Below are 10,515 nucleotides of genomic sequence, written 5' to 3' on the forward strand. Positions count from 1 at the left end.
AGCATTCATTGGAGCAGTTCCACAACTTGTATCGTTTGGTCTTTTTTGAACCAAAACCGTCAAAATAACAAACAGGGCCAAGGATTGAAAACACCAGAATCTCTTTACTTTCTGGCTAACCTCTCTGTTTTTACTGATGATGCTCTCTGCTGTAGGAAAAACCTTCCAGCTGTACTCCCATAACCTCATCGGCCTATTTGAGCAGCTAAAGAAGCCCGGCCTAGCTGCTCAGTTCCAGACTCACCGCTTCCCAGACAAAATTTTACCCAGGTGAGGCTTTGCTCTGAATATTTCTTATTCTTAACACATTTTATGAACTCTTTCCCCCACACTCACCCTTTGATTACTTCAGATCTCTGCCTTCCTACACTCCTGCTGTGTGGAGTTTTTGTTCATCGCTGTCTACGCTCATGACTAAAGGAGAACCACTGGCTGACTTCCTTGATTCTGGACGTCATAAGCTTTTTTTTAGGATGTTGTCACAACAGCTTGACTGTTTTCTCTCCTCAGGAGGTTCGCCCTGACGACTAAGATCCCTGACACAAAGGGCTGTCACAAGTGCTGCATTGGTGAGTGGCCTTTCCCTCCCAGCTCCTCTGTCTCTGTATTTACTCTCCCTTTCATTCTTTTCATTAACTGTGTCAATACACAAGGATCATCCTTCTAGTACTTGTTTTCTGCTATCACCATTCTAAAAAGCTGACTCCCTTTACAACCTTTTTAAAATCTGCATATTGTTGTTGTGTATGTCATGCAGTGCATTTACATAAAAAAAATTTTTATAAACCTTTAATTATCAGATTCTTCAGTGCAGTAATTTTTCTGATTTTTAACGATGGTTAAACTGGAATGTCGGCCATGAATAATCTCTCTTTCACAGTGAGAAACCCGTACACGGGACACAAGTATCTATGTGGGGCGCTGCAGTCTGGGATCGTCCTGTTACAGTGGTATGAACCCATGCAGAGGTTCATGCTCATCAAGGTCAGTTCACTTTTCATTTTCTCTTTTTCTGTTCCTCCTCAAGATTTTCCTAGAAAGCAGAAGTTACTAATCTGACATGCCATATAGATTGTTTCGTACATTCACTGCATGGATCTGCATGATAACAAACATAGAATCTTGCCAATCTGTTTGCTTTGCAAGGTTAGAAATCCTCAAGTCTAACTCTTGAAATTAAAAGTTGATCCTGTTTAGTTAAACAAGTTAGGTTGAGTTTAATATTCATGGCTTACTCACAGGTTCCCAAATTCATGCAGAATTAGATCTGCTTTTTTTAAGTGCTTGTACTTTTTGAGTAAATTTTTACATCAGTAATTTCACTTCTGTTTAAGTAAGTTTTAACCAGAGTTTTAACTAGGACTGGGCAATTAATCAAAAATTGACTTTTGTTGAATTTTGTTTTTGCAGCAGAAATGTTCTGCGTGACATCTCGTGCGTTTATTCAAGTACCATTTTTTACAAAAAAAATCCTACTTTCTTCAATTTTATACTTTTTTCTTATAAATGACATAAAAAAATCCCTCTCTTCAATACAACAATTCATATCCAATTCGCAATAGGAGTCAAAATCATCACAATTAGATATTTTTTCAAAATTCATCAGCCCTTGTTTTATCTAATATCATGTTGGAACTTCAGACATAATTGCATATCAGATTGCAATCACAATATTGGGGGGAAAAAATCGTAATTAGGTTATTTTCCCAAATTGCTCAGCCCTATTTTTAACCAAATAACAGCATTGTCCAGGAGAATTGCAATTACACAATTATTACCCAATCCTGGAGCACTCAACTGGACTCAAGAAGTCAGGCATGGACTTCTGGTGTGTGCACCCCAAGAACTAACATTTTGGACTTCTTTGCAGCTTTATATTACAAAACAAGTGTCTATAAACTTTTTTTAACCCCTGAGACACTGACCCACTTGTTTCCTCTCTCCCCGGTTGCAGCACTTTGACTTCCCCCTCCCCAGCCCGCTGAAGGTGTTCGAGATGCTGGTGGTCCCGGAGCAGGAGTACCCTCTGGTGTGTGTGGCCATCAGTCAGGGCTCAGAGCCGAGTCAGGTGGTCCGCTTTGAGACCATCAACCTCAACTCCTGCTCCTCCTGGTTCACGGAGATGGGAACAAGTGAGTCAAACATTCACTCAGACTTTAATAATACTGCTTCACATGTGTAAGTGAGACATGCTTATAGAGACGGGGTGGACAAAGGGGCTCGTCTTGACATCAGAATGTCTCCTAACAGCTTTCTCTGCAAGATTCAGTGTGAAACTGTTAGGGTCTGTGGGTTATATCATGTGAAATAACACTAGATACTGAATGTTTTTGTGTAGTTTAAAGATCAACATCTGATGACTTTGTATACCTCAGTTTCATCAGTTTGAAGCCAACAGGACTCACAGATTCCTCTTTGCTTATCTTGTCATTGTAATGAAGAAAGTACATGATCTACAGTAGAGACAGGATTGTGACTACTTTACTGTCCTTCAGGTAATCAGCAGGTTGATGCGATCCACGTCACCCAGCTGGAGAGAGACACAGTGTTGGTGTGTTTGGACCGTAAGTTTGAATTCTCTTTGATTACGGGCATTCAGATTGAAGTGTATTGAAGTGTATTTGTTAATTCATAGCCTTTTCTAAAACTCTCTCCTCAGAAAATTTGAAGATTGTCAATCTTCAGGGCCGACTGAAGTCCAACAAGAAGCTCGCATCTGAGCTCAGCTTTGACTTTGGGATTGAATCTGTTGGTAAGATTTTTTATTTATGTAAGTTTGAACTTTAAACAGACTTTTCCTCTGGAGAGGAAAAATTTACAGACAATCCAACATGACAAGCGGACAGAAAAGCAGAAAAATCAATTTACATTGAGCCAAGTTTAATTTTTTGTTGAAATAAGGGCTAAAGTAAACAGAGTTTTACCAGTGTTCAATTATAAACCGCTACTTTTCTCCTCTGACAGTGTGCCTTCAGGACAGCGTCTTGGCCTTCTGGAAACATGGCATGCAGGGAAAGAGCTTCAAGTCTAATGAGGTAAAAATTCACAACATTTCACCGCTGAAAGTTAAACTTGAGCTTCATTTTCTAGTTGTTTTATTACATCCTGGTTTGAATTTCTGTAAAATGAACATTCAGGCAAAATAGAGCTTCTATTGTTTGTGCCATGATAATACAAGACATTTTTATCATTCATATAAGAAACCCGGGATTTTGCATCAAAGACTTCTACATAAGGAAACAGGAACTGCTGGAAGCTGCAGTTTATTTATGTTAATGTCCTACATTATTGTGATAGACCACGATTATTCTCGTTCTCTGGCTGTTCATTCTGTCGCCCTAACTCCTCCCATGGTAACTTACCATCCTTTGTTACAGTGCGGTTCCACTAGACATTTCCTAGTCATTTGGAGATGTGCTGCTCAGCTCTGTCCACTTCTGCTTAGAGCTGTGAAAAAAATATCGATACGGCAATATATCGCAATACTTTGACATCCGATACAATATCGATACTTCAACTCTTAATATCGATTTTTTTTGTAAAAAGTAGAAACTCATATTTTAGCCGAGTTGTTAGTAAAATACGACTTCCACACCTCCACATAGCTTACAAAATACCAACACCTGCACAATTCAAAGCAGATGTTTGGAAGCATTTAGGCTTCAAAGTTAAAAGGGGAGCACAAACAGTGAGTTAGAGAAAGGAAATGACGTTTGCAAGCTCTGTCTTGCTGCCATGAAATATAGCGGGAAAACCACCAGCGTATTGTGTGATTTACATATACATCATCTCTATTTTTTTCTTAGTTAACTGTGTAGAATAGCAGTCTGGCAGAAGAGTTTGATTATTAGACTGAGGAATAAAATAATTAGCAGGGTCTTCCACACAAAAAAAAGAATAGTAGAAGAAATAATGTGAGGAAAAATCACAGTTTCTCTTTTGCAGAATATTGGACATTTACTGAGTAAACTTGAAGTATCTGTCATCACCTCCACATTTCCATGAAGATTTTATTCATAATTATGTTATTTAAAAGGGCAAATGTTTTTATTGACCTAGTTGTTTTCCATTAATTTGTCATCTATCCATGCACAGCTAGCACAAAGCAAATTGTTAGTTTTTTATGATTTATGATAAGGAAATTAAACAATAGAGATCCTCACTGACGTATTTGTACCAGTGTCAAATATGCCGATCTTTACCAATTCAATTAAGCTAGTAACAATATTGATACAGCGCTAGTAAAGTACTTCAGAGCTAAAACTTGAGTCCTTAAACAGACTTTAAAGTTCAAGAAATGAGGATGAAGAAAGGAAAGGACTTGAGCTGATGTAGGTCTGTCGATCCAGCCAACACAGGCCGATAGTTACAGCCCATGTAATGGCTGCAAACGGCAGCAGAAATTTGTAAATCTCCCAATGCAAATCTTTGAAAACTTATGGTATATTTGTATTTATATAAACAGACATCAACCATAGCTACAAGGCGGTGGATAAGCTTTGAATGATACCTTAAAAGTGCTTAAAAAGTCGCAGTGAACCCTGCAAACAAGAGTTATAAGGGTTCTATAAATTAAACATTTGTCATTTAAAATCAATATCTACAGCGAATCAGAATAAATGTCTTTTTCCCTTTGACAAGAGGCTCTTAAACCTCCACAGGTTTGACGGCTTGTCTAGTTAGATAACACGTGAACAAACACCTCCAGCTCTTGTCAACAAAGACCCTCAGTGTTTTGTGTTCGTATGTGTGGCGACCGGTTGTAGGTGATCCCTGCAGATTAGACCTCAGGTGGAGCCGGACAAAGTGTCTTTGTGTTGGGCCGAGGTAATGAATTTGTCCTCCTTTCACAGAGGGATTCCATGTTAACCTGATCACGAGTCGCGCTCAGCAGAAGAATAAAAGTTCAAGAGATCGCGGGGAGGTGAAGCATTCTGCGTTATGAAAAGTGATATGCTGATAGGGGCCGCCCTTTTCAAAGCTCGCCATGTCAGACGCGGCCCCGCAGCTTCAGATGAAACAGAAGGTCTGTTTATCGAGTCTGCGCCCGGCCCAGCTTGACCAATCTCCCATAGCAAGGATTTTTGAAATGTCAGCGGTCATGCAAAATTGATGCTCAATCATAAACGAAAGCCGTCACGCGACAGGGAGCAACACTAAATAATTCAGCTTTTGTCTCGTTATGATTCCCCTCAAAGCGGAGGCATTCAGGGGCGGCCGGCCCGTTGATCCGCGCCCGCTCCGGTGGGTGCTTCTCTGAACACCCGAGACCTTGTTCTCCTGCAGACTTAAACAGATCAGATCTCCCCGGGGCCAAGGACTTACACCTAGCAGGTGTCACACGACGACTATCCCACATCTGTCAACAAGTTTTCATGACATGTCAACACGTGAGAGAGCGCAGTGAAGGGGCCCTCGTCTTTTTCACCAGGAGGTGTCAGGGAACACGCAGAGGGATTGTACACGGAGTCCTTAGACACTGCACTCAGTTATCTGCAGTCAGGTAGAAAACACAGGAACGAAGATAAACAGTTACCGTGCCACTAAAACTCAAAACACAGAAGCGTTTTAAACTGACAGCCACGCCTTTAAATGGACTCAGCTACAATTAAACTGATTATACGTCACATCCACGCTGTACTCCTGAACTTTATGCTCCTGCATGAGCAGCCACACCACGCCAAAGTCCATCTCTTCCAACCGTGCCAGGGCTAAAGAAGTGTACCGTGCTTGAGTCTGGTGCAAACACTCACACTACTCAGAGTGGACTCTGGGGGTCAAACATGTTTGGGCATGGCACAGATCACCTAGTGAGAGTGAGTGCAAAGAAAAAACATCTTAGTCTGATGTGATTTTTGTTTTTTCCTTAGGTGACTCAGGAGATTTGTGATCCAAGCCGAGTTTTCCGCCTCCTGGGATCTGACAGGTTGGTACAGAAATTGTAAAATCAAAAGGGTCCCTATCTCCGCCTTCTGAGCTGTTTACCTCTTTTCCATCATCCATGTGACCTATATAAACAACAGGCCAGTCCTCCCTCAGGTCTCTATGTTTTTCTTTTACCTGGAAACGACCTTCTCACCCGCTGTGTCGGTCTCTCTGGGCCCACAGCTCCTCTCCTGCTGCTCGATCGATCCCTCGCTCTCTGCTCTCCTCTCTCTGTCCCTGCAGCCCGTCATGTTTGTCTCTCCTCACTCTGTTTTCGGCGTCTGCTCCTGAAGCTGAGCAGACCCCAAGTCACCTTGAATTTCGTCCATCCTGTCTCTTTAGTTTGATCTATTTAGTTGCATCTGTTTCTCTGCGAAAAGTCGGGTGATTTTGGACAGTTGTTCAGCTGTGGACTGATGCATGCTGGGATAAAGAGTCTGCATGATGTCATTACTTGCTGAGGCGTTTTTAAACTGTCAGGAGTAAGCCTTCATCTGAAGGAGCATAAGAATGAGAAAGATGTGTGACAACATTGGATTTGAAGTGAAAAGACTGCAGGTTTTTTTAGGATGTGATGTAACACTTTCTCACATTCTCACACACGCTTACACACACTCCCAGCAGTCCCACTATGCCCAGTGGAACCAGAGCGAGGCCTCTCTCTGCCCAGAACCCCCTCCTCCATGTTTTATTCACCGGCGCCGTGCGGGCACTGCCAGCCTGGTGTGAGTGTCCCTCTCAGCCTCTGTAATTTCATCTGATGGAAGGGACAGTTTGGACCGAGTCGTCCTGCTCAGCTGTCACCGCCATCTGAAGATCCACCTGCCGCCGTCCTGATGTGACTGTGACAGCCGATCGGGACGCTTAATGAGCCGTTTATGTTCGCTGTTAGCACGCTGCTGATCTTTAAGCTCAGGAAACGCCTTTTAAAATGATGTTAAATTAGCGGAATATCGCAGTTACCTTACTGAAAATAAGATGAATACTGTTGGTGAGAGAAGTCATTTCCTGCACATCTGTTTGACCATTTTAGACACCTTTAACCCATTTTTGTTACTGTTTGACCACTTTCAACCATTTCACCCTATTATTTACTCTTTTTTGCCACTTTTTGCCCATTTCTGCACCTTAATGTAAATCTTTAACACCTTAAACCCATCTTTGCTTTTTCTGACCATGTTCTCAAATGTTTTCTACCATTTTTTTACTTTCTTTACCCATTTTTGCCACCTTTAACTCATCTTGCCACTATTTGACCATTTTATACCCATTTTTTACACTTTGTTGCCTTTCTTTACCCATTTTTGCCACTTTTTTGCCCATTTTGACCCCTCTAACTCATTTTGCCATTTATAAACATTTTTCACCTTTTTTTTTTACCCGTTTATTTCTCTTTGTTGCTTTCCTTAACGAATTTTTGCCAATTTTAGGCCAGTTTTTTGCCAATTTCTGATAGCTTAGCCACTTTTTGACCACTTTTAAACCCATTTTTTACCCTTTGTTGCCTTTCTTTACCCATTTTTATCCCTTTTTGCCCATTTTTGACAACTTTAACTCATTTTGCCACTATTTAGCTGCTTTTCACTATTCTTTGACCCATTGTTTTCTCTTTTCCTTATTGTAACCCATTTTTGCCAATTCAAGGCCACTTTTGCCCATTTTCGATACCTTAAACTGATTTTGCCCCTTATTTGATCACTTTTGACCATTTTTATACCCATTTTTTTTACTCTTTTTGCCATTCTTTGCTTATTTTTGACACCTTTAACTCATTTTGCCACTACTAATTTTCTTTTCACCACTTTTTGACCTTCTTTTTTCCCTTTACCGATTTTAGACACTTTTGCCCATTTTTGACAGCTTTAACTCTTTTTGCCACTATTTAACCGCTTTTCACCATTTTTGACCAATTTATTTGTCTTTTTCCTTTTCTTAACCAATTTTAGCAAATTTTAGGCCACTATTTCACAGCTTTTGACCATTTTCACACTTTTTTTTTTTTTTTTTTTTTTTTTTTTTACTTTTTTGTGTTTCTTTGCCCATTTTTGCCACTTTATTCCCATTTTCTCAACTCTGGGTTTAAATCAGCAGAGACTGACAGAAAAAAGGTGAAAGGTGGTTATATTTTGCCAATTTCCCCCTTTTTTGTCTCTTTTTGCAGCTATGTAATGATTTTTCCTCAGTTATTTTAGTTTCTTCTACTTTATTCCCTGGCATCCTGACATTTGAGTACAACGTGACCTGGCTATGAAGTCTGACATTCCTTTCCATGTTGTTCAGTCGATGTGCCCATTCACATTAACATTACCAAAAAAAAAAGGTGATTCTGATTTAAGAAGGGGTTCACGTTTTTTTTCTTTAAGTGTTGGTCACAGATTTTGTTGTTTCCACCATCTACTACAACCTCTTCTGCCCGTATTTCCATGCCTTGTTCTAACTCGTCATGTCTCTCGTTCCTTCAGGGTGGTGGTTTTGGAGAGCCGACCCACAGACAACCCCACAGCCCTGAGTAACCTCTACATCTTAGCTGGTCACGAGAACAGTTACTGAGCCGCTCTCTGAGGAAACCGTGGGAAACACGCCTCAGTGTATGGGAGAAAACCCCAGACTCTGACTTCAGGATTCACTGTCCAGGGAAACGTCTGGATTCAAACGTGTTTTTGTTACTGATCCTGGGATCCACAGCTCACTGAGAAGAGGAGCATCTTCAGTCCGAGCAGCGACACTGTCACTGATGTGAGCAGGTGAAAACAGCTCCACTGAACTTTCCTGAGCATCTCTCACTTCTCTGTACTGTGGACTGAGTTACAAACAACTTATTTAGCGGTATTATTGTCAAAGTGCCATTAAAAATCACCAGAATGTGTGATTGTATTAGCAAACGATGGGAGATTTATCGTGTCTGTAACGCTCATAATCACTGCCGCTGGAGAGGAGATTTTTAGTCAAACTAATAGATCAATTTAAACAGAAACCCAGCAGCATTGTGGGTTATTTAAGCAATATTTATTAACCTCATGTTAGGGTATGTTTGATTTACAGACCGTGTTAATAGGCAGAGGATTAACTACCTAGTGTAAATCCCGAGCAGCTTTGGGTTTATTTTAATGCTTTTGTAATAAAGTTACATTTTTCCCGCTTGCTGGCTCACTCCGCTGCGTTCATAGAAGTCTGGATATAATGTACATTTCTCTTTTCTTTACCTTTCTCTTTTATAGACTCTTTTACTTCTCATTATTTGCACCATGTAAGCACTTTTGTACATTTTTTATTTAAAAATTAAAACGACAAAATGAGGGACAAATGCTAGGTTTTTGTTAACATCTTTGCATTCCCTTTGCAAAATGTTTTAATGTATGCTGTTTTGTAATAAAAAACAAATCTGTTAACATGAAACCCTGGATGGTTTTGATTGTTTTACTGTGGTTTTTGTGTCACTCCTCCTTAATGATGAGTCTCTGAAGGGAGAATTAGTTTCCATCATTTCCCTGTTTAGTCTGATATTCCTCTGACTTCACCGAGTGGCACTAATTAGTCTCAGAGCGAGAGGACGTCAGCGTCAAACATGTCAGACACCCGTTTGTTCTGATGCTTTAGTTTGAACAAATCTGACCTGATGTGTGAGAGGATTCAGGTCTTTTAAGGGCACGCGTCAGTGACTTAACCAGGGCTGTTTACCTGTGTGGCTGTTTTTACCTGATGGAGGAGGGCGGAGTTCACCTGCCTCTTTATTTTAATCTCCGTCTGTCAGGTGTCATCACCTACAAAAACGCTCCCAGGAGTCTGCTCCTGCTCCCTTGTCTCTCTGGAGGTGAAGGTGGAGTCAGCTGTTGCTATAGTAACCAGGGATGTTAAAAAGAGTAATGTATTAAGTTACTCAGAGGGAGAGAGTGTTTACAGGCAGTCTCCTCCAAAATAAAAGCATGAAACGCATCTGATTCTTATAAAATGTGTTTCAATTAGCCTAACAATGATTAAAAAAATGCATTTAATAGTCAAATGTCCTGATGTTCTCAAAGAAGGTACAAGTTCCAAAAACCACTCTAGTAATTGGAGTAAATATAACTTACTACTCAACACCTCTAATATTGACTTTTTAGGTTCATTATTTAAACAAGTGTACTGCTACACCAGACTTAAGAGACAGCTTTGAAGCACTTATTCTATCAAATACACTGTAACACTGTTATACATAGAGAAATAAGTAGGAGTGCATGTACAAAATGACTCACTGAGCTAAGCTAAAGCTGAGAGATTCTGTGTAGCTGTTTTGCTTTTACTTTGGAGTTTGTAATGTCTGTAGCCAAGGGGAAAAAATAACTTAAAACAGCAAAGGAGTAAAAGCTTATTAAAAAGAAGAGTTAAAACCAAACTTTTGATGACTAATTTCATTGAGCTTGCAGTTATTTGGACCACCAGGAGAAAAACTTCTCTGCGTGTTAACAAAGCTATATATCCTCAAAGAAAACTCCTTCACTTTTACCCAAGATGTCAAATTTACAATATTTAAGATTATATTTTTTATAAACACTATTTCATTTAAGTAAAGCTCAAAACGTAAATTCTGAATATTAGCTTTTTTTTTGTTTT

At 40.0% G+C, this 10,515-nt stretch overlaps 1 protein-coding gene across 4 annotated transcripts in view; it reads left to right on the forward strand.

Annotated features, from left to right (window-relative positions):
* The window catches only part of map4k5 (mitogen-activated protein kinase kinase kinase kinase 5), a 63,757-nt gene extending 54,445 nt beyond the window's left edge, over window positions 1–9,312 (forward strand). For all 4 annotated transcript variants that reach the window (XM_041812500.1, XM_041812501.1, XM_041812502.1 and 1 more), the window contains 9 exons: window positions 156–270; window positions 511–569; window positions 881–984; window positions 1,955–2,132; window positions 2,496–2,564; window positions 2,660–2,752; window positions 2,965–3,035; window positions 5,871–5,926; window positions 8,388–9,312. In XM_041812500.1, coding sequence (XP_041668434.1) covers window positions 156–270; window positions 511–569; window positions 881–984; window positions 1,955–2,132; window positions 2,496–2,564; window positions 2,660–2,752; window positions 2,965–3,035; window positions 5,871–5,926; window positions 8,388–8,475 — 833 coding nt within the window. In that variant the 3' untranslated portion in view covers window positions 8,476–9,312. The remainder of the gene's footprint in view (window positions 1–155; window positions 271–510; window positions 570–880; window positions 985–1,954; window positions 2,133–2,495; window positions 2,565–2,659; window positions 2,753–2,964; window positions 3,036–5,870; window positions 5,927–8,387) is intronic.
* Window positions 9,313–10,515: the final 1,203 nt, after the last annotated feature.

Source organism: Cheilinus undulatus, linkage group 18 (genome assembly GCF_018320785.1).
Source record: "Cheilinus undulatus linkage group 18, ASM1832078v1, whole genome shotgun sequence".
NCBI lineage: Eukaryota > Metazoa > Chordata > Actinopteri > Labriformes > Labridae > Cheilinus > Cheilinus undulatus.